Source organism: Gavialis gangeticus, unplaced genomic scaffold (genome assembly GCF_001723915.1).
Source record: "Gavialis gangeticus isolate Ggan-Ray unplaced genomic scaffold, GavGan_comp1, whole genome shotgun sequence".
NCBI lineage: Eukaryota > Metazoa > Chordata > Crocodylia > Gavialidae > Gavialis > Gavialis gangeticus.
In genome coordinates, this window is record NW_017729033.1 from 68,380,733 (window position 1) to 68,405,328 (window position 24,596).

At 40.0% G+C, this 24,596-nt stretch overlaps 1 protein-coding gene across 1 annotated transcript in view; it reads right to left on the minus strand.

Annotated features, from left to right (window-relative positions):
- Positions 1-22,573, minus strand: part of NFXL1 (nuclear transcription factor, X-box binding like 1) — a 106,801-nt gene extending 84,228 nt beyond the window's left edge. Inside the window, exons 1-14 of the mRNA XM_019525858.1 lie at positions 22,531-22,573; positions 21,843-22,022; positions 19,379-19,488; positions 17,726-17,859; positions 15,312-15,490; positions 14,929-15,090; positions 14,670-14,770; positions 13,895-14,009; positions 13,331-13,455; positions 12,491-12,613; positions 8,660-8,750; positions 3,585-3,705; positions 2,645-2,801; positions 1,990-2,081 (exon numbers count right to left, since the gene is read on the minus strand). Coding sequence (XP_019381403.1) covers positions 1,990-2,081; positions 2,645-2,801; positions 3,585-3,705; positions 8,660-8,750; positions 12,491-12,613; positions 13,331-13,455; positions 13,895-14,009; positions 14,670-14,770; positions 14,929-15,090; positions 15,312-15,490; positions 17,726-17,859; positions 19,379-19,488; positions 21,843-22,022; positions 22,531-22,573 — 1,733 coding nt within the window. The remainder of the gene's footprint in view (positions 1-1,989; positions 2,082-2,644; positions 2,802-3,584; positions 3,706-8,659; positions 8,751-12,490; positions 12,614-13,330; positions 13,456-13,894; positions 14,010-14,669; positions 14,771-14,928; positions 15,091-15,311; positions 15,491-17,725; positions 17,860-19,378; positions 19,489-21,842; positions 22,023-22,530) is intronic.
- Between the last annotated feature and the right edge of the window lie 2,023 nt (positions 22,574-24,596).

The following is a 24,596-nucleotide window of genomic DNA, read 5'->3' on the forward strand; positions in this document are numbered from 1 at the left end:
CACCTGTGAGCCTGCAGTTAATTGCTTAATTGATGAGCCATTAGGCCCCCTGCAATTTCCCTCTTTAACCTCAGGCTATGGGTACTATTTTCCCTGCTGCTCCTCCCCCTCCTCCCTCCCCAGCCACCTGCCTTCCCATACCTGCTCCAGTAATGCATGGCTTCCCTTCCCCCTCCTCCCTGCCAGGCTAAACAATAACTGGTAAGCTGACTAGTTATGATTGGGCTTATCAGTTAAATGATTAATCATTTAACTTTTCACATCCCTACTGTAGAAGCCCACTGACAACGCGCATCTGACCCTCTTCTAGTGCTCTAGGCCACATAAAGGATAGCAACTCACCACTGCAAACAATTCACTCATAAATTGAGGTTGCAGAGCATATAAAGGGTTCCAGCCCTGATGATGACCTATATGAGTATCAATATGATACCACTATGGAATATTTGATGTTCAGTTTGCTTTTTTAAATACTTAGGCTTAGTGTGTATGTGATATCCTGTGTTAAAAGTATATTTCATGTTCAGTACTAAGGTTACAAAGATGAGCACTCGAACGTTAGGGAAATCCAGAATTAAGACTGCCTCTACAACCTCAAATTTCCCTTGCATATATTAATAATGATACATTCTAGTCACATGATCACATACAGTTTTTTCAAGAGGGTTCTCACCTCATTCAGTGCACAGGATCAATCTACACTGACATTAGATCAGAGCTGTGTAGTATTACCTTCTCTGTATTACCTTTGCATTCTTTACTACAGAAGTGAGAAGATGCATTAGAAATAAGACCTGACATTGACATAAGATTAAAGATAGCTTCAAATAAATACTGCCTCTCAGAACTGGATTCTATCACTGCCTACTAGTTCCTACACAGTTATAAGCAAGCCACTTAAAGCAAGCTTTTCACAGGTGGTCACTAATTACATGCTTCTGATTCTGAGTGCTTGACTCGACTTTTAGTACTAATGTGCAGGAGTATGTAGAGGCAGCTACAGCCAGGAGTAGTTGTTTCTGAAACATAGGAAATGCTAGCTATAATATCATAGGAACCTGAAGTGCCATACTGGGTCAGATGAATGGTCCATCTACCTCAGTATCTTGTCTCTAACAATAGCAAAATCAGATGCTTTAGACAGAGAGCACTGAACAAAGGATGTCTAAAGTGATCCTTCCCCTGTCTATTACTCAGTCTGACATCCCATCATGTATTCTAAAGGAGTGCATCCTAAACATCCGCAAATCAGCTCACAAAACTAACGGATATATTTGATCATCTTTCTGCACCTTGATTTCCCCATCTGGAGAACAGAGATGGAATCATAGAAAAATTAGGGTTGATAATTTAAATAAGATAATCCCCTTCCATCTCACAAGGATGTTTTCAAAATGCATTCCTCAGCGTTAGCCCAACTGAGATACTATAGTGATGAGAAGCACAGAAAACTCATGAGAAAATGAATAATTCTTCAAAGCTATATAGTATGCTAAGAAAATGAAGCATGGGGTCACCTGCCAAACAATAAGAAACATGTTAAAGAGATGCTCATTAAATGACCACGATCCAACCTGTGCACAGAATGAAGCAGAGGTTCCTGTGGAAAAAATCATATGCTTTTGTGAAATAAAAAGTTATCACAATATACAAGCAGGGAGCCAAAAATCGCTGTTTGACAGCATTTCCTTACTTTTGAGTGATTAAGTTCACAGCCTAATGTTCTCTTAATGTAATTTGTGTGTGCGCGTAAATGTTTATTTCCCATTAGCCCCTTGATAAACTAAGCATACATTTCTATAATGCCTGCTGCTAAAAGAAATTCCCTGCCTTCAGGGAATATTCTATTTTCATTAAAAAAATAGACAAGCCTATAAAACAAGGTTCTGATGAAACTTTCTATGACAAAAAGCAGTGCATTTACAGGCAACAAATCTGATTCACTGTCCCTTGATTTACTATGCAAACAGCACTTGTTTTCATACTTACATAGGTATAGGCACCTGACATGGGGGGCAAGGTAATGCAGTCTGAATAAAAGCTGGTTCAGATGGCTGTTCCCAAGGTCCCACAGGCTGATGCTAGGAACAAAATAGATAGTACATGTCCATCTATTAAAGAATTAGATCACTTGAACTTTTAACAAAACTAAAACCATCTGCTTAGCTAAAAATATCTGTAACATGTGGTAAGATCCAAGTTTCATTTGGTCTTATTAGTCTACTTTTCTCTTAACTGAAGAAATTGTACTTACTAAACAGAAAGGCAATGCAAAGGAAAACTATAATTTCATTTTTGATACAGCTAAGAATAGGAACTAAAGCCAAATGGCTTTATATAGCACCTTTAATCACTCATCAATCCTCAAATGCACCTTTCTCCCTAAGGTGTTCAGATGACCAATATAAGAAACACATTAGAGGCCCTAGCATAAGTGCCTCCATCTTGCATACATCTTCCATTATATAAAGATCGAAAATGTAAGTTGTTGCTGTAAATGAGTTCTGGGTTAAGTGTGGCTAAAGCAGAAGGTCCCAAAAGCCTGTTTAGGTGACTGCAATGTGACCCTTTGCAGACAATTAGTTTGGTCAGCAAAGGGAAGAAAGCAACTAACATGCCCAGCTAAACCAGATCAGATGCTTACCAAGCCAGTTTGCTTCACAAGGGCTTCATCATGACAAGACACAGGACAAAAGTGACCACACTTCAATCCCTTCTGGCAGGGCTGACGACATGGAGGGCATGAGCCAAAGTGACAATTGTGTTTCTCTTGGCTAGGATGATGGCAGGTAGGCAGCCGACTGAAGTAAAAATCCAAGAATGAATGCAACTTTGTGAAATAACAAATTACGTTAATTGAGCATTTGTGTGTGTTGACATATGCCTATTACATTTAGACCCAAAGCAGAGATATAGCCACACATGACCAGACAAAGAGCCAAGATTCTTTTTCCTTCCAATCCTGAACTACTAAAGAAAGAGGTCAAATAAAACTGAGTTAAGACAGTCTGTAAATGGGCCTGCTAGTGAACTGGTTCAGTGTATATTCACATCAAATCTATTTTCCCCACACTCTACACAAATCCTGCCTCTGCCAGGATAAAATATTTCAAACCATTCAGTATTAAACATATACAAGTTTTATCTCATTCCAATAATTTAGAGAGTTTTACACTTGTTTTGATACTACATCTTGCTGGTCTTTGAGCAAGAAGAAAACTACCAGTAGTCCACATTTTTCAGATATATCAGTCTACTAATGAATATTTTCTAGATGAAGATTTGAGATCTCTATGTCAAAGGTATCTAAAGGCAGCAACACAGTCTTCTCTACATATATAGTAACCATTTTATGAACATGTATTTGTTTACACCTGAAATCTCTACCTTCCCGCTCAGTCAAAGTCTTCTGCAAGGCATTACAAGATGTCTTCCTTATAGTACTACTCATGACGTTATCCAAACAAGTTAATGAGAGGTAAGCTACGGTGCAAATTTACAGCACATCAGCTCTTCCACAATAACTGCCTTTGTTCATCCTCTTACTCACAGGTTGGTACCTTAAGTCTGTCTTCTGTACTAACCTGCACAACTCTCTGCATCTGGGAGGTTTGGTGGTACGTTCTCTGCCACATGGTACCTTTAAAACAGTTTTGCTGCAATTGCATTTCACATCTACTGTTTCTGGACATGGGTAGCAACTACCTGAAACAAATATTAATAAAACGAGAGTCTAAATTAGGCACTGGTTCTGAAAATAATAATTAGCATAATTTTAACTTTTGTAACCTTTGTGACTCAACTGTTTTCTTTACTTTCTTTGAAGAACCATCTGAAGTTACATTTATATCTTAGCCAATTCAAAGTTTCAAGTACATGCTTGGGCAAATTCAAAATTCTGAAACAACATTAAATTGGGCTAAAGGATCTCATACTCCCACTCTACTCAGCCCTGGTGAGACCACAACTGGAGTACTGTGTCCAGTTCTGGGTGCCACACTTCAAGAAGGATGTGGAAAAGCTTGAGAGAGAGTCCAAAAGAAGATCACACACGATTAGAGGCCTGGAGACCACGACGTATGAGGAGAGGCTGAGGGACTTAGGATTGTTTAGCCTGGAGAAGAGAAGACTCAGGGGGGATTTGGTGGCAGCCTATAAATATATCAGGGGTGTACATTAGTGCTGTAGGGAGCAACTATTCACCAAGGCCCCCACGGGAGGACAAGAAATAATGGGCACAAACTGACTGAAGATCACTTCAGACTAGACATAAGGAAAAATTTATTGACAAGTTGAGTGCCAAGGGTTTGAAACAGGCTCCCCCAGAGGTGATACAGTCATCTACCTTGGCGATCTTCAAAAAACATCCCGACACCCATCTTGCTGGGGTCATCTGATCCCACCAGTCTTTCCTGCCTAATGATCTGTAAGGTCCCTTCCAGCCCCTAACAACTATGAAACTCTGAAACTATTCTACAGCTGCATACCTGCTATACCAATCAGACCTGGTCCAACTTATATTTTTAAAATGTAAGGCAGTATCGAAAGACAAGTCACCCAAACCAAAAGGCACTTGCAAAACACCATTTCTATTTCACAGTGTCACATGCATCTGAAAGCAGATCATAACCCTTCATCAATTTCTGAAATGTCAAAATAAAGAGCACCAATTTTCTGACATTTGTAAATACTATTTTACAGCTTTTATCCAGCAGATTCAGCATTTAACTGCCCAACAGCAGATAAGATGCTCCTCTTTCACATAAGTTTTCCTTCTCTTTAAATTTTTCATGCTGGGAAGTCTCATACATTTCAGAAGTTAAGGTTGAGATCAGCACAGATTAAAATACATGTTAACAGGTTAAAATTGTTATTTGTTTTCTGTTTACAGCTCCTCTGCTCATTCTGTTTCTTCATCAGGTACCAAATGTTAAGCTTCATTACTGAACAACTGCTAACATCAATTATTTAAGAAAGCAGATTAAAGACAAGAGAACTCACGTTTTTATTCAATAGCTATGGTATGCCTCGTTAAAATTATTTTAAAAGGTTTACTTTAAAAGTGTTAATGCTAGTAAAACTTTATAGATAACCTTGGCTTTTTGAATAGTACCCAAGATAATGTTTCTAGAATCAGAAGTCCTCTCACTGATAGGATATGCAAATACCCAGGCTTTCATACTTTTATATTACCATGTTTTCTGGTGTTTTTTGTTTTGCTTTTTTATAAAAGACAACACTCTATCAAACTGTCTAAATATGAACAAAGTTCTATTTAAATAATGTACATGAATGGAAATAACTGCCTCCATTCCTACAAAAATCAAATAGACATTTCTGCCAAGTGTTAAAGAGAAACCAGTAAGCAATGCCATGCTAATATACTGAACTACTCTGCCAAAGTTTGCTGCTCTTTCCCACTTTTCTTGGGCTCATTAGTACTATGGTCACCAATGCCCTGGTAGTTCCTCTTGGATGCTATCCTAAAAAGATTTTCATCATTTCAAAGTCCAAATCCAAGCATATGTTGATTTGCAGGGGAGGAACATGCAGAAGGAGACATTGTTAGCCAGTGGCAGAAAGCTGAATGTGAAAGAACAAATAAAATGTTTTAAAAATGGAAACAATCTTAAAAGGAAATCTGGCTTACTTTTAGTATGCACACATCTGACAAGTTTGAGGCATTTATATCTTAAAAATAGAGAGCATGCTTTAACAACTTGTTTTACACAGTGTATGAATGGCATATGTGATGTATGAAGTTGTGATATGCTAGAACCCAAACAGGTTAATAAGGTCACATGATGAATTGGAGTGTCCTCAATTATTCTGTGCCTGTCTGCAATTAAGGATTGATATTATTTAAAGAACTGGCTCCTCCTAGATGCTCAGACCCTTCTTGAATGAAATACACATCCTCTACTCCCAATGAAATCAGTAGCAATGAAGGGCATTTTAACCCCTTTAAAAAATAAACTATACACAAGCTGCAGACAGCACTAAAAACATTTAAACAACAAAAGAGCAATCAAAACAATGAGAAAATGATCTGCAGGCAATCAAATGTTTTGCAATCAACACTACCACTGCTTTTTTTGAACGACCATAGCACCCCTCAGATATTCTGACAAAATATCACAGTTCATATTAGAGTCTGAATTTGCTGATGCATAACCATGCCCATCTTCTTTCCTAAATACACAGTAACTGTATGATATCAAGCCTGAATGATAGCTGAGCTGAGCCTCAGTGCTCTCTGTGGGACACATCACATCCTGAGGTAGTCTGACAGACTGAAAGAAGCTAGCCAAATATAAAAGGAACTGCTAAAGCAAGAAAAAGTTGGCCAGGTAATTTTTTATTGTTCTTTACCTCTTCCCTTTTTAACTGAGGTTTGAGGATGCTGGAGGAAACTTTTGCTAGTATCCACCTTAATATAAAAAAAAATCGGTAAATATTTTTTGTTTTCATTTTAACCTATAAGATACTACATATTCATCTCTGATGACATTAAAAGAAAAAAACCCCTGCAATTCCTCTAGTGGAATTCACTGAGTCTGTGTTTTAGAACTGACCAAATTGATTTAGTGCAGCACTCTCTACATCACATATTCTCAACCATGGTAGCCTGGTTAAGGGATGAGGGCTGCTGTGTAATACTGACATTGTTAGGTGTGCAACTACCTACATATATTTCACACAATAAGCCCAGAGATTTCAAATAGGAATCTATAAAATCCAAAATATCTTGACCTGTTGTTTCTTTCTGAAAAAAAGAATCACACTGTTGTTACTCTAGTTTTATGTAGTGTTCTATTATTTTCCATAGCCAAAAAAAAATGTGACAGCCAAGAGATGGCATTTTCTGAGGGTGACTTGAGTCTAACAAGGTTGATAACAGTCCAGTGCAAATAGGGAAGTATTCAATTTGGAATCAGATTCAGCTGATTTGGAGGACAGCAAATTGATTTGGTGATTTGAATCACTGTCCTCATTCAATTGGGCCTAATCAGAACTGGAGATTCGGCACTGATTCGGAGATTCAGATCTGCCAGGGAGGGGCAGGCACAGCCAGGCGGCTGCTCCTCCAGCTGTGCCTGCCTCTCCTTGGGTGGGGGGAACCACAGTAGAAGCCCCCATGGCTGCCCTGCCCAGCCTCATTCCTCACCTGGCCCCAGCCTCCTGGCACTTTAAAAAAAAAACAACCCCTCCCTGCACTCATGGGCTGCAGCAGCAGCAATCGGGGCCTCTGAGTGCTCATGGCAGAGATCCCACACGCAGCATGGGGCTATGGGGAGCAGCAGGGATCACCCCCCCACACATACCCAGCACCCGCATGACAGCTGCCCCATGGTGCAGGCGCAGCATGGCTTGGCAGGGCACCGCGTGCTGTCTGGGTGCTGGGGCAGCTCCAGCATTCACCCAGAGGCCACCAGCGCTCAGCCCCAGCAGCCCCAGCTCCCAGACAGTGCACAGCACCCTGCCGAGCCATGCTGCACCCATGCCATGGGACACCTGCTGTGCAGGTGCCAGGCAGGGAAGGTAGGGCGATCCCTGCTGTTCAATACTGCACGGGGGGGGGTCTGCCACAAGCCCCCAGAGGTCCCAACCACCATTCCTGCAGCCAGAGAGTGCGGGGCTTTTCTTTTTTTTTTTGTTTAATTGCTGGGATGCTGGGGCCAGGCAGGGCAGCCATCGGGGGCAGGGCTGGGCAGGGTGGGGGGCGATCGGACAGCAGGGGCTGTTGGAGGGGCTCTGCCACATTACCCCAGAGCCTGCACAGCTGCTGCTGCAGCCGATGAGTGCAGGGCTTTTTTGTTTTCTTTTCTTTTGTTTTTGATTCCTGAACTGCTGGGGCCAAGAGGGGGGAGGGGTGGGGGAAGGGCAACAGGAGCAGGGCTGTGGGGCCTGTGCGGGGGGGGCTCTGCCACATGGCCCTAGAGCCCCTGCTGCAGCCAGTGAGTACAGGGCTTTTTAAGTGTCGAGGCTGGGTCGGGTGGGGGTGGGGATGGGCAGGGCAGCCATGGGGGCTTCTCCTGCAGCTTCCCCCACCCATGGAGGGGCAGGCACAGCCAGAGGAGCCGCAAGAGAACCTGCAGCCACCTGGCTGTGCCTGCCTCTCCCTGGTCAATCTGAATCTCTGAATCTCTTCAAATCAATTCAGAGGCTTTGGATTCAGTTCAGACCTTGAAATGGGTCTCCTGATTCGGAGAATCGGCCACCAAATCAGGCCAAATCAAATCGGCGGCTGAAGTTTCGCACAGCCCTAGTTGATAACCACTCTTATGTCAGTAAGCCAGTCACATTACATACATTGAGTGTACAGTCATCTGGGAAAAAGTGAACCTGCAATAACCTAATCAGATATACAATAAGCATTGTTAAACAGTAAGTGAACTCTGTCAAACAAAAGTTACCAAGTAAGAAACTTCGGTAATTTCGTTTTCATTGTACAAGCAGACATGATCCAAACATCACTTCCCAACTCTTCACGCTCCTCAAAAAGAGGTATTTATGAAGGGGAGGTATTTCATTAAGTACTAGGCAAAAAGCAAATACAAAGATGACATTCTAATGCCAAGAGGGAGAAAAAAAAAGGAGAAAAAAAATATACCATTACATCATCGTCAGTACACAGAATCCTTATAGCCATTCTTACCTCTGTGGCAGACTGAAGGACATTTGTGATTTCTACAGCCTAAAGTCCGTCCACATGCTTGATCACAAGGTGGACAGTTTCCAGGACAACACTACAAATGGGGAATGGAGGGGAAGGCAGGAGGGGAACATAAAGGAAAAAAACACTGCATAAATACAGTACTTGTATTAACAAGTTTTCAAGTCTGACCTTTTCTTAGAGTACATTTTATGCAAGAAATGAAAGTACAGAAACTGCAGTTCATTTAACCTTCTTCAAATCACAGCATGCATAGAAATAAAAGACCACCTCTGGAACTAGTTGCAGCAATTTGTATTATGCTTCTGAGCACTTACTATAAAAAACCTAGAAAAAATATTTGAAAGCATCTCTTCATACATTAGCAAGGTACAGAACTTCCAGTAAAAAAAAGGCAAAAAACTATTAAGTTGCTCAATAATGCCTGATTAAACTACTGTACAGTTTGCATGATTTGGACTGACATTAGCCCAAGCTTGACCAAGCAGTTAGTTTCCAAGTTCTTCTTGTTCTGTACCATGCCTCTACCTTCAGCTTTGAGTTCTGATGAACGCTCATTTGGGAATTTGTGGTCCACTCACTGTGCATGGCCTCAAGTAAAAGAGCATTAAACACTAAACATTGTGCCAAGAACACACAGGGTTTTATAAACAAAACATGGCTGGAACCCGTGAACAGGAGAAGTACACCCCTGCCTGTCAACTCAAAGCTCTTTCAAAGATGGGACAAAGGTTAGTAGTAATAGCCTGGGGTTTGGTTTTTTTTACTCAAGTCCACATTTAACAGTCATTTTGCTGCTTTCCAATAAACACTAGATCATTGTTAAAATACTTTAAAAGCATGCTCATCACACTTTAAAACATTTTCTTTTACCTCAGTGACAAATTCAAAATTTTATAAAAGCAGGTCAAATTAAAAAAAAAAAAATAGTGTACACGAGGCAAACACACAGACTGGGCTCAAATATTGAAACAGTTCAACACTACATGGTAGCAGTTTCATTCTATCACACACAGCAGTTTGCAAAATGCAAATATAAGCATACCAGTTCTACTTATGAAAAATGTACCTGTAATATTTAGGGGATAACTAGGCAGACCTAAGGTACAGACCCAAAGGAAATGGAACTCCTTAACCTTTTTTATATTTATTCCGTTCTTTAACTGAGACAAGGGAAGGGTAGTCAGGTGACCTAGACTATCCTAATACAAAGTTAGAATCGCTTGCTTCACGTTTACCCATATTATATCCGAGCTATTTTTAAAACTGACCTATAGAGGCAATGCATCTACTTCCATGACGCTGAGGTGTAAAGATAATCTTTCTCTTTTACTTTTATGGGGTAAGGGTTGTCAGTCTTTTATATCTGAATTAAAGCCTAAGCATCTCCTTCCCTCCTCTGCTAGAGGAAAAGGAAGGGTAGGCTCCAGCCAGAGTTAAGCTATGTGACAACACTGTTCTAGTCCTCCAGCAGAGGGAGGAATTAACACCTGAAATTTCAAGGGTTTTTAAAAAAAAGAGAAAAGAGTTTGAAGAAATATCTGAGAATTCTTATGCAGCTTAAAGAAGCAGTTACAGACCTTCACTTCGGCTCAGATCATATTTCAAGAAAATGCATAATATAGTTATTGTAATAATTTACTGCATTTAAGTCTTTATAAAAATAAAAAGAATCTGTTCCCATTTATCCTGATGAGTTTACTTCATAGTTTTTAGTTTTAAGAATCAAATTAGCAATAATTTTCTCATTTTCTTTGAAATCAGCCAGTAAAATTGTTACTTGAAACCCCTCGGTTGACCTACCTTAGCATTAAGTTACTCTAAATGCAAAACCTGGAATTATGTTTCTATGCATGTTTAATTTGACTTCATGGATCTACACAGAAGATCTAACAGAGGAGATTTAAAGAGGAAACTGCTCAAACTGATCTTTTTTAAAAATTCTGCTGCAGCTCCCAAGAGTTACATCCTCAATCTGGACAGAAAACAGGAATCCTCAACTCTCTCTAAAGTACAAATAGGCGTCTGTGTACTCCATCTGTGCAGCAATAATTATAGATGAAAGCTTTCATATTCATATCTACTAGACATCCAAAATTTAAGTGACAACGAGAACAGCAGCTTTGAGCTAATGGATCATGAACACTATTTTTTTTACTCATATTATCTACTTTTTCTACTGTAATGATTTCCACTACAATTTATCACTACTGCTATACTGAATGAAAATCACCTGAATCAAATCATACACATCAGTAACATACCTACACAAATTTTAAACACTACGGGATAGCACAACAAAGGAATCTAACATGCTCTTTACCTAGTGGCATTGTGCAGAGAGTGCCAAAATACAGCACAAAAAACATTCATTAAGTGTGCTGTATGTTTTCACTATATCACTCTCCATGTACTTGGTTTATTCTATCAGAAATTGCCTCTTTACTTTAAAAAAAGAATGCAGTTAGACTAATATTTGCATTTGCTATCACACTGCTCTTATTAGTGATGAGGATGACTTTTGGGGGGAGGTGGGAGGAAAAAGAGACAGACATTAACAATTCACAGAGAAATTTTCAGTTAAAGGTTAGTTAAAGTACACTTGACAGGAACTGAAAAATTAAAGATGCTGTAACTGGAGAGCAGTTCCTCGAAACAGACTGATCCACAAAACACAAAGGCACACTTTAATATCAAGGAACTAGTTAATAGATTAGTCCCCAGACTAATAAAAATCACTTCTTAAAAAAGCTGTGGTGGCCTGAGAACTTAGAACAGAGAGCTCTGATGTTTATTCATACCTTCAAGCCAGGTACAGACATTACACTTTTACTAGTGTAAGTGATCAGAAACCAGTCTATACCCATAACAGAAGTTCAGCACACAAAACCAGTCTATACATGTAACAGAAGTTCAGCACACAGAATAGTTTAAAATTGGCAGGACCCAGTCTAAGATGTGCCCTCCACCAAAGGGCAAAAGCTACTGATCTAAACTATGCCATTTACAGAAAACTGCATAACTTAAATGGATTCAACTTTAGGCTTTTTGAATGTCTGTACCTAGCCTGAAAGAACATACTTTCAAACAGAAGGAGAAGTATATGTTTTAGTAAATGGATTTCTGGAAGCACAACAAACACCAAGTTGCATTTTTCAACTTTGGAATTTGCCACTGAATCTACCCTATACTGCAGACTTAATTCATTAATCTAGTCCCTTCAGCTGAAAAAAAAAAGTTCAAATATAAAACACGTGTATATTAAAGCAATACTGCACTCCTGAAACTGCAAATAAAAACCCAGCTCAGAGAGCCTCAGCTGTTCCACTGTATTATAGTTAGTGAGAACTCTGGAACAGCTAATATGCAAAGCCATCAGTGCTGGCTGCAGTGACAGATGCTAAGGATGTTGAAGGGGGCAGCTGTCAAAAGACAACTGCAAGTCAGAATGAACCCCTTCAAAATTTATGAACAACCGCCAACATTTTCGACAAAGAAGGGAAGATGGGAAATGCAACTATTCTCTAGTGCAGAAAGTATCATTTACTTCTTGGATATTATAAACAAAACTGGCTGTCCACTCCCTACCAGAGTCACAAAAAGGTCCTCAAAACTTCCATCAAGCTCTCAAGACTGCTAACTTCTGCTATGACAAGTAATACAAAGATCTCTGATACACTGGTTTCTTCCTGCATCATTTTGCAAACTTATTTCTGTACAACACAAAATAAAACAAAAATTCATAAATCAGAACTAAAATTAGAATTTTACCAAGCACTACACATTTATATATAGATTATCTTTACTCCTTACCTTTCGCTTACATTGGTGCTTTTGACAATCACGAATTTTAGTACACTTTGTCTCACATAAATATGGCTTATGGCACGGCATGAGCTTAGTATGCTTTCCACAACGACACTGCTTTTCAACTTCCTGGAGAAAGGGAATAGGGGGAAAGCACACATCCACAACTGGAAACTAATAAATTTTCAACCAGGAAGCATAAGGAAAACATACAAATATTTATATTAAAAAATCATTACGATGAATTATATAAACCTAAGAAGACATGGTCCCTGCTCTTGCCAACTTGCAATCCAAAGAAACAAGGAACATTCTGAAGGCTTGAGAAGAGGGAATACAAATAATAAAATTAGATAAAAGCCTCTTTATTCCACCAGCAAAAGGCAGCATAATGTCAAACAAAAACAAGAAGAAATGGCCATAGCTGCGAATGGCCTTAAAAGAGGGGACACACACACACACACACACTCACTCTCTCTCTCTCTCTCTCTCTCTCTCTCTCTCTCCAGAGAAGTCAAAACAGTAATTGGTAGAAGTCTGCCCACCCCCAGTCCCTGAAAAACGGACATGGCCACAACACATTCTTTGGTGATGTCGGGTTTTTTTTTCAATTTAATACAGGGAACCTAGTTCAACAGAACTTTCTCCAACCAAAACAAAATGACTCTCTCAAGTTATAGTTTTTGGCCTAAAATTCACTGTCAACAGTATTAGTATTTAACAATATTAGTGATTTACTCAGGATGTTCAGGTAGACTGCGTGTGCTACTCAACAAGCACTTTCTGGTTAGTTTCCACAGCTACCATTTAAACTCAAATATGTTAAAATTGTATGCTTGAACTAACCTGTCTACATGTTTCACAAGGACCTCGATGACAGCGCTGTGAACATTTATGAATTCCACATTCTAGGACTTTGTCACAACTATCCCCACAAGTAGGAACATCTTCTGTACAGGGGAAAATAAACTCTAAATAAAAAAAATTACAAGCAGTTAAGTATCTGAAGAAAAATGTGCTCATCTAGGTGTGCCATCTGACCTGTAATTTGATTCTCCTTCATTTAAAAAGAAAAAAAAGAAAGAAACTACAGAAATTATGCAAAAATATTGGATTAAGTTTGCACACTCAGTCAAGATCATATGTAATTAAGTCAGTGATAGAAAACTTAGAGTCAAACAAATATGCTATATAAAATGAAATCTATTTCTCTGGAACATGCTATGTAAATTGCAGTGCAGATTCACAAGTGCCTTGGATAACCATAAGCTGCAAAAAATATTTATAAAACTGAGTAACTATGTTCTGCTTTAACTTTATGTTCCTTAAACGCATCTTATCTTTATGAAGCCTAGTTAATACATCAAACAGAAGTGTCCAATATGAGAGTCAGGAAAAAAAAACCCTTACTTGTCTTTTCACATGGACAGGACCGCTTCCCAGTTCGAGGACATTCTCCACAGGAACCAGAATGGCAAACTTGTTCACATGTGTGATTACCACAAGGCAATGTTCTTCTACATACCTAAGAAAATAATCAAACATCAATGAGTAATTATGACAAAATGAAGCAACACAAAAATTCAAGATTGTGAAAGGGTGACTTTTTTCCTCAGTATTGGAAAAATAAGACAGAAATTAGTAGTCATTAATTTTGATACCATAAACTATAAGTTTACAGCAGTTGGGTGCCATTCTATAACAGCATTCAAGGTTGGCTCTCAAAATTTAAGATATTTATATTCTATAATCTACATCCTCAGTTTTAGGGCTAAACTACAAAAAAAATCAAATCTTTAAGAAGTGATATGGGAAGCTGTCTTCCATTGTTGCTACCACATTCTTACATGCATTTGATACTTATTTAAGAAAATGGCAGAGGTTTATTTCCAGAACCTGTAAATTGCAAAAACAATGAGGATTCAGAAGGTGAAATTAATGTCACAGATAGCACAATTCCAGTGCAGTAAATTAAATTGGGGCTATTAATGTCAGAGGTAAATTTGATCCCTGTGATGCATTTTCTTGGATGTCACTTCTGCATATAATTTGTTTGTTTGAGATACTTTATATAACTGTAAAAAGGCAAAAACCAAGCTTGCTTTAAATCCACAGATATATGAAGCAGCTCATCTTCTTAAAAGATGAGAAATGAGCCAAAAAATAACAGCTTTATGAAACATACCTGGTCACACTGCCACAACGGGCTTGCACAAAGTCGTTCTGCTATCTGTCTACCACAAACACATCTTTGTTTACTGACTCGTGGACAAGGTTGACAATTTCCTAAAAAGAAATAATTAAATAAGGGTTTAACTGTGAAAAAAAGAGGCACGAAATTGGTCAGGTTGGTTTGTTTTTCAAATAGTTCATACAGGCAAGTGCTCACTTTTAATGAATGATGCAAAGCCATTACTCTAAATTGTTTCAGAGCTTAGGTTTACCTGGATGACAAGGGTTCTCACAACTGTGCTGTCCACATGGCAATTTTCGGCCACATGGCAACTGACATGACCATTCTTTGGTACTGCACCTTCGTGGTACAGGCTTAGCCTTCTTGCAATAACAGGTGGTTGTGACCATTTTTGGGCAAGGAGGACAAGGACCTAGGTGCAATTAGAAGAAAACAGTAAGATAATTAAGATTTTATTGCTAGCTACAAATTGATCTATGTTCAACAACTTTTAATACCACAACATCCTGCAAATGCTTACTTTCACTTGTTGATTAAAGTTTTAAACCTACAGTCAGAACTGATTTTAAATATGACATTTTTCATGGCTCATTCAAAACAGTTAATATAATCAAGACTATGCAATGGATTTACCTGGGTGACAGAGGAGTAGGCATTTATGTCCACAAGGAGGTTTGAACTCCCTCTCACATACTTGGCCACACGAGTGTGGTACTAGCCATGGGTCCAATACTGGATCCTCCACTTTTCCACAGTAACAGTAGTATCTAGTAGGAGTTTCAGATCGCTTGTACTCAAACCTACATTTTGGACTAACAAAGCGAAGAAAAGAAAAAAAGAATACAATACCTGTTGTAGTCAGTGATAATAAAGTTACCTTTATAAAAATCACACTAGAGTAGTTGCTACATACTAATTTTTAAAGCACATGTTCATTAGAACAATTTTCTTCAAAAGCCCAAATCCACAATTCCCTTTCCAATAACACAGCCCAAACCCTGAGAGCAGTTAGAATACTATTTTACACCTTGAATACCTAAATAATACAAGTTTATTTAAAGACATTTCTGCAAAACTAGACATCTGAACAGGACTAAAGCAAACATTTAAAATGTAGGAGTCTCACTAGAGCAGATTTCAAAGCTATTCAAAACAAGATTTAGTGATCATAATACAATATTTTATAATTAAAAACATAGGTCTAGAAGGAATGTAAATTTACAATAGTTTGACACCTGTGACTTACTATATTCTAGTCTTGATAGGTATCAGTAGACTGTAGTTATTATAAACTAAAGAGTAGGAATTATAAGCTACATATATCACAACCCAGAAGTCCAACGAGCAAATTTAACAGGTGAAGTCATAAAGACTGTCATTTATTTTACCATCCTGCTTCCTTTTCAAAAACTTCTTAAGTGGTATACAGTATTCACCATTTCAACTACTGTTCTATGATACTATGCACAAATAATATCAAAAAGAATGAGTAATTAGAACAGCTAGATTTAAAGCCCATGATGCATTAACCACAGCTAGAAACATTTTCATGCCAATATAATATGTCTTCAAAGGCAACAAGCTTTTTCAATGTATTGATATTAGAACATTTATCTTAAAAAGCTGATTCCTCACTGATAAAAAGAAGCATCTACTTCCCCTCACACTTCCAACCGCCTCATGTTCCCCCCACTGCTCCACTCCCATTTTCCTATAGACAAAGTTACAGCTGCAGGGTACTGGCAACCTAGGAAGCAGTACTTTAATTCTCTTACCTCTGGATTATTTTTTTAATTGTCTGTATCACCTGTTGATATTTCTTAGATCTAATTTTAAATTAAAAACACCTCATCTGATAGACAGATGCATATCTGGTGGGAAAAATATTTGTACAGTACACATACTCCCCAAGAACTGAGTAGAAAGATATAGATGAATAAATTAAGCATTTATGAAGAGCTGGGTGAGGCAAGTGGTTTTCTAGCAATGCATAGGCTTTGAGTAATCTAGTTCCCCAGCTGGCAGAAGCTGGGATAACTGGGATTGCAATTACAAACTGCTTGCTGGAAACAGACATGGTTTAGAGAGAGGAGCTGCATTTTAGTGAGAAGGGCAAAGTGAGAGTTCTACTGTATTTCTTAATGACTATTTTCCCATATCTCTGTCTGTTTCAGTATACAGTTACCATTTATATCATTTTTGTTGCTCGTATAATAAATCTTTTTGCTATTTTGTATCCTTTACTTATTATGCTACATGTAGTTTCAGGACAACTGACAACTATAGACTGCCTCTTCTCCAAAGGTGGAGACCTATACAATTTTACATAAACTGGACAGGGTATGATCCTGAAGATGGAAAAATCTCCTCTGCTAGAGCTGCCAAAACCTGGAGTGAGACAGATAGAACCAAGGCTTACTTGACTAAGGCTGCTTGCAGATGTTTAAAAAAACCCAAAAAAAAACACTGCTTTATTGGAAGAAGCAGTGTGTTACTTCGACTCCACAGCGTCTGTATAGATCAAGTGCTTCAGTGGGGCTTTTTGGCGCTTTTAGCTAAATCTGATTCAGTCAGCTATTAGATAAAAGTGCCACAGAAGCCCCACTAAAGCACCCAAACTGTACAGATGTCAGGCAAGCCAGGTCCAGCTAACGTGCTGCCTCTTCTGGGCATTCGCATCTAATTTTTAAGTAAAGCACCATTTTTCTGTTTTAATGTCTACAAGCATTCAAAGATGTTGGCCCAAAAACAAACCTCAGTTTCTTAGTGGTAATGTAACAGAAGGGTGAAGAGAGGTTTTGAGCTTTAAGGTACCCCAATGGTAATACCAGCACCCCACCTTTGTCACAACTTCCTTATTACAAATGTGACAGCATAACTTCAAAAAATTCATTTTAATGTGATTTTAAAATTTGGATGACACCATTGTTATATTTGCAGCTACAAGTACTGTTACTTTTTAAAATAAATCAGCTTTCAAGTATTCCACAATAAAGGCATCTTTTTATGCCTTATGTATCTTTTTAAGCATAATATTATACGCTTACCAAGGCCATGGATAATCCTTCTTCCCAAAATCATCATCTGTCAAGGGAGACGATATGAGAAAAACACTGTCCTTAGCCCACTTTTGGATACAGGGCAGGTGAAATATGCAGAAACAGCCAAAGCAGCTCCAAACCTAAAAAACAAAACAAAACACATCTGCAAACAGATGTCACATTTATCTCTGATAAAACCATTTATCTTGGGACAAAGTGCAATTGTACAAACATCCATGTCCAATGTCCCAGAATAAATCCTAGAAAAGTTTCCCTGATATGAAGTGGTAACACTTTATCCCATAATACTGCAAAGTGTATCTGTAGAGATATCCTAAAATTGCATCACAGAATCAATGCCAGAAAAGTGACACTGAATTCAGCCACTCACCAAACCCCAATAAGAAGGACAACGTGTTTACAAGCCAACCTTGGGATATTATTATTCTAGGACAAACACAAGCAAAACTAATCCAGAGACAAATGCAGTGTCTTTCTCCTACCCACAAAGAAAATAGCACATATTATGCTTGCTCTGATTTCAATTCCTGGAAAAAAAAAAAGAATTTCTAAAGAGATACCAACTTGAAATACTGCCAATTAATAAATAAAGAAGAAAATAAATGATGTTTCCACGTACTACATATCAAGTTAACTTTGATTCTTTTACTACTACAGTTTCATACTTTCATAAGCTACGTTCCCTCTCCAATTGCTATGTAGATTCTCCTCTTGGTTATAAAGATTTAATCAAGCAGTAAAAAAGTTGAAACTATTTAGAAAGATACTGGAAAATATTTTACCCTTCTCTAATATAAGGTGTTATTTTCAACATTGTTGAAAAAGAAAAAGATTTTGAGACAGACAGATTTGTATTTGTGCAAGTAAATCTTGTGTAGTGCACCCGCAATGTGGGCTGTACACACCTGGCACTCCTCCCAATCAGACTATAAATCTGCCAAGATGGATATTTTATGGTAAGCTTGTTAGACCATTTAAAGAACTGTAGAAACTGGACTTACTGGATATGTAAAATCCAAATATTAAGCCTGAGTTTCCTTAATTTATCTCGTGACAGACAGTTATTTTAAACCAAGGCTAGGAAAGGCAAAGACTATTTTTCTAATTTCATGACAGACAAAATATTAAAAGTGTGTTCCTTTGGAACCACTAAAAAGGTCAGCAAAAACTCAGTGTGTAATTTCCAACATTAGAATTTAAAGTTCAAAATGTTATTAACATTGGATAGAAAATATTATAGATACAAAATAAGTATGGTGATTTAAAAAAAATACTTTTTAATGATTAAAGATTCAAAATAATACTGGATCAACTGTAGTAAGAGAAATAAAATTCTAAGATCACAAAAAGACTTTGACAGCCCTTATTGTACACAACAACTACAGACTTAGGTTTGGTAGGCATCTCACTAAACAAATAAATGAGAATGAGTATTTTAAGTTATACAAATAAAATAATTAGTAGCTAAAAATGAAATAATATTTTTTGTAATATTTACTGCCTGTACCACTCTACAAATATTAATCCATGGTTCTTCTAAGACTCATGCATTTAAACCTGTAACTTGCTTATTGGGCAAATACATTCAGATTGATAAAAATAATTAAGCTGCCTCAAAGACCACCGTAAAATACTTACAGCTTGATTTCTTTTAATTGAAGCAATACAAATCAAGCATGTCATAGCTCCAGACTGAAAAGCTTCATTCACATATTGCCTTGTACGTTCCAGTTCACTTGCATCTCCATCTTTAATATACAAAAAAACCCCAAGTTTAGTTGTAAAGCAATCAGCATCATAGACGGCTCACTCTTTATTTCCAAGTAAAAGAAAGCATCATGTGACCATCTTGTAAAATTTAACTACATAAAGAAAAAAAAGCATCATGGTTTTAAAACCTTCTCCCCACTGGGTAACTGGGTATAAATCAGGGGTGAGCTAACTATGGCCCATGGGCCAGACGTGGCCCTCCAAGGAATTTTATGCAGCCTGTGGCAGGTCTCTCAGCCCCACTGGACCTGGGTGCTGCAGGCAGCCCAGGCCCTGGCATGTGAGGTCACTCCCACTACCGGTAGGCACATGGCAGGGTGAGGATGGCACAGCCAGACTCTGCTTCCCAGCAGCCCCAGCAGTGGCAGCTCCTTCCAGCTGCTGCTGCTGGTGTCACCATCACCACCAGATCCAGCCCCACTGCCCGGGCACCTCAACCTGTTTGCCTCCCACCCACTACCTAGGGCACTAGACAGAGCGGGCAGGTGGGGTCTCCATAGAGACTGGCCATGACCCCCACGGGCAGGGTGTGCTTAGTCGAGCAGATGGGATGGGGCCACAGGCAAACCAGAAGCAGCATCCAGAAGTGGGGCAGGAGAGTGGGGGCAGTGACCACACAGGACCAGGGTCCAGGGCAGAGCGGCAATCCATTCCCTGCATGTCCCTGCCGCCTGGGGAGCAGATCACGGGTCCGCCCCAGGCCCCCGCCCCGTACTGTCACCACCCCATGATCCCAACCCCAGCCCTGGCCAGCCCACCCATCCCACTCCCAGATGCCACTCCCCACCCCATCTGCCCAGCTGATCACACCCTGCCTGCAGGGGTCCCAGGACACTCTCCATGGAGACTCTTCTCATCCACCTGCTCCATCTGGCGCCTCTGGCAGTGGGTGCAGGGCAAGTGGGTGGGCTCAGGGCCATATAGGCTCAATTGCTCCTGCCCCATCAGCACTGCATCCTCCTCTGCCTGCAACAGCTCATCAAAAGTCCTAAATTGCCCTCCAGCCAAAATAATTGCCCTCCCCTGATTTAAATACACAGCAAGTGCACAGGCTTTTACTTGCAGCTTTGTTTAGCTTCTATGGAGCTAGCAGGTCATCCCTCAACTGCTACTCTTCCTCCTCCTCCCCCCCCACTCCGCATTCACCCCCAACTTATTCCTCCCTATCGCTCCTTTTTCTGCAAGTGCTTGCCAGAATGCAGTACTTACTATTCCAAGGTAGGCCTTAAATCATACTCTTGTTGTTACCCTCTCCTTCTTGGCCTCTTTCATCCCCATCCAACACAACTCCTTTGCCCAACAAAAAATGGATGTAGGCACATGGAATTAAAGAATGAATGGAAAATAGCAAGATGTTGGGTCTCCCATGCATGAAACCAAGTTGCCAATGTTGTAAGACAATTTAGCAAGGAGGAGGGGTATGTAAAGGCATTTACTATGTCAAAAGACCATAACTCTCTATTCTGCAGAGCTGAATTCCTTTCCCCTTCTGTAAAATAAAATATGCTCACCTTAACTGTATGGCTTTCTGCCTAGCTGGCATATGAAACCTTCTAAGGTTTGACCAACAAAGAAAATTAAGCATATTTTTTCAGCAGAGAGATCAGTCATATGCTATGATGAATTAAAATGTCTACTTTAAGACAAATTCTAAAACATTCTGCAGCTATATTTCACTGCATTCTGCTAACATGTACCACTATATCGAGGACAGGGGTGGGCAACCAAGGGCCACTTAGAGAGTTTTTGTGAGCTGCCATAGGCTGGGTCAGTACCCCTGCTCCCCCCACATAACTCACCAAAACTCCCTAAGTGGCTCTACTCCACACTCAGCCACGCAGCTGGGATGGGGCTGTGGCTGGGCAAGGAGTAGAATTCAAGAGCAGGACAGGCAGGCGGGACCAGGATCACAGGGCCGTGACAGCATGGGGCCGGGGCCGGGGCCGGGGCCCAGGACAGAGCTATGATCCACTCCTCGCATGACCCTGTCTGCAAAACCAGCACCCATTGCAGGGATGTGTGGTCAGCAGATCACGGCTGGGCCCTGAGCCCCAGCTACACACTGTCACAGCCCTGCAATCCCGCCCTGTGATCCCATCCCCATTTGCCCACAGCACCATCCCAGTGGCCAAAACCCCTTCAAGGGCAGCTGCAGCCTAAAAGCTATATTTTGTCCACCCCGATCTAGAACAACATCAAGAGTATTAGTCCCACTTATATATAAGTAAATATATAAGTTATGTCTCTATTTATCCATGTGTATTACAGGAATGCAGTGCTACTGATGTTTTTTGTATTACAGAGAAATAGTTCATTACATAAAATACTTTACCAGTTTGATTAGTATAGGTTGTGAATGTTTTGGCCAAAATCTGCCCATGTTTTCCATCAATATCATCATTTTCGTCATCATCATCCTCAGATGAAGAACTATATTGGTCTTCAACAAGCTTTTTTGCTGCAGCTTGATTAGCCTTCTTAATTTCTTCAAATTTCTTCTTTGAAGATAATTCTGTTTAAAAGAATGTGAATCTTAATGCCATATTCAATTTTGCAGGCTTTCAAGTGTTGTCTGCCAGATACAAATTAAACATTTTCAATAACTGTTTCTTCATTAGTCACTTCAGCATGCCATTGTATACAAGTAATGCATAAGCATATATGCAGTATGACTTGCTTTCATCTGTTTGTCAACATGAACATCTGTATCTTTGGAAACATATCTGTCAATCTTATTGTAAACTAGCCCAAGGCTCTTTTGGGAAGGTCAGCATAGCAATCTATCAAAACAAACAGATACATAACATTGCTTCTTAAGAACCAGTTTTGCCACATTTTAACCAGCTATATCCTATTTAAACAAATCCACTTAGCCCATTCTACTGCTCTATTTGAGGTGCTATGAAAACAATGCTCCTTGTCACAGGGTCAGGTGCATAAAGATTTTACAAGCAATTCCTAATACTACACTTCTATTATTTTGATGCAACTTTGGAGACACATCTATCAGTTTCCGATACCTTCTGAATTGGGACGTTTGACACTCCAGCACACCCTTAACATCGTAGTAGATGCCATAGTAGATATAATCACTACATTTGACAACATAAAACCCTTTCCCCCCAGCTGTATACTTAGAATATAATTTCTTAGGACTAATTTATCTGCTGTAAAGGGCAACGGTGGAAGCTATTACTCTGCTGAAAAAAAATCTTGCTTCTACATTTCTACAGAGAAAAATTAAATAACAGCTTGTAAACTTGTAACTATAAGTAGCAGTGGGCTTAATAACAGATACTGCAGGCTTGTAAAAGCAGATGGAAAATCTTCAGACCACCCACCCAGTCTACTGCCAAGCCACTTAACAGATTTTTCTCTATTGTGTTTGCCAGCATCTCATTAACTTTTCCACCAGTTCCCTTAAAAGACTATACCAGAACCTAACATAGCCTGCTATCAGGAAGTCTTTACTTTAAAATTTCTCTAAAAATCATCATTAAAATTGCAACTGAGCATTCACAAATATGACGTAAACCAGTGGTGACATGTAGGGATGTACGGGGGTGCACCCCCTGACCGGCCACACTCGCCGCTTAGGCAATGGGCAGGAGGGAGTGCCAATGCCCCCCCTCTAAGTGCTGGCCGATTGCTGCAGCCACTCCCAGAAGTGGCTGCAGCGATTGGCCAGTGATTGGCTGTCACAGGATTGGCCGCGGGGGCCCCCTGGGCAGTGAGATTGGCCACAGGGGACCCACCCCTCCAGTCAGAGGGACTGGTCACGGGGGGGGGGGGCACGTGTCCCCCTGACTAAGGCAACACCAGCTGCCCATGATGTAAACTCACAACATTGTGGTAAAAAAAATATATATCTCAGTTTTACAAACAGGAAAACTAAGGTACAGAACATAACGGCTAGTAAGTGGTTTCCAACTACTGCAGCCCCCGTGGTACCAATGCTGAGCTACAAGGCAAGCTAAGGAAGTATGAGCTGGATGAATGGACTGTAAGGTAGATAGAAAACTGGCTGGACTTTCCATCTCAGAGGGTAGTAAATCAATGGTTCGATGTCTGGTTGGCAGCTGGTATCAAGTGGAGTGCCCAGGATCCTGGGGCCAATTTTGTTCAATATCTTCATCAACAACCTGGAAGATGGGATGGAGCACACCCTCAGCAAGTTTGCACATAACACCAAGCAGGAGGGAGTAGTAGATAATACTGGAGAATTGGGCAAGGATTCAGAGAGACCTCGACACATTGGAGGATTGAACCAAAAGAAATCTCATGAAGTTCAATAAGGACAAGTGCAAAGTCCTGCACTTAGAAGAATCCCACGCACCAGTACAGGCTGGGGGCTGACTGGCTGGGCAGCAGCTCTGCAGAAAAGGACCTGGGTGTTACAGCAGACAATAAGCTGAATATGAGACAACGGTGTGACCTTGTTGCCAAGAAGGCTAACGCCATAGTGTGCTGCATTGATAGAAGTGGTGCCAACAGATCAAGGGAAGTAATTATTCAGCACTAGGAAGGCCATATCTGGAGTACTGTGTTCAGTTTTGGGTCCCCCACTACAGAAAGGATGTGGACAAATTGGAGAGAGTCCAGCAGGGGTCAAGAGAAATGGTGGGGGGGCTGGGGGACATAGCTTATGAGGAATGGCTGGGGGAACTGGTTTTATTTAATCTGGAGAAGAGAAGATTGAGGGGGGGATTTAATAGCAGCCTTCAACTACCTGAAGTGAGATTCAAAAGAGGATGGAGCTAAACTGTTCTCAGTGGTGGCAGGTGACAGAACAAGGAGCAATGTTCTCAAGTTGCAGCAAGTTTCAGTTAGATATTAAGAAGAATTCTCTCACTAGGAAGGTTGTAAACCCTGGAACAAGTTACCCAGAGAGGTTGTGGACTCTCCATCCTTGGAGGTTTATAAGGCCCAGCTGGACAAACCCTTGGCTGCAATGATCTAGTTGGGGTTGGTCCTGCTTTGAGCAGGGGGTTGGACTAGATGACCTCCTGAGGTCCCTTCCAACCCTCATTTTCTGTGATTCTATGAGTTGTTCTGTCAACCTCAGGGACTAGACATATAGCACAAT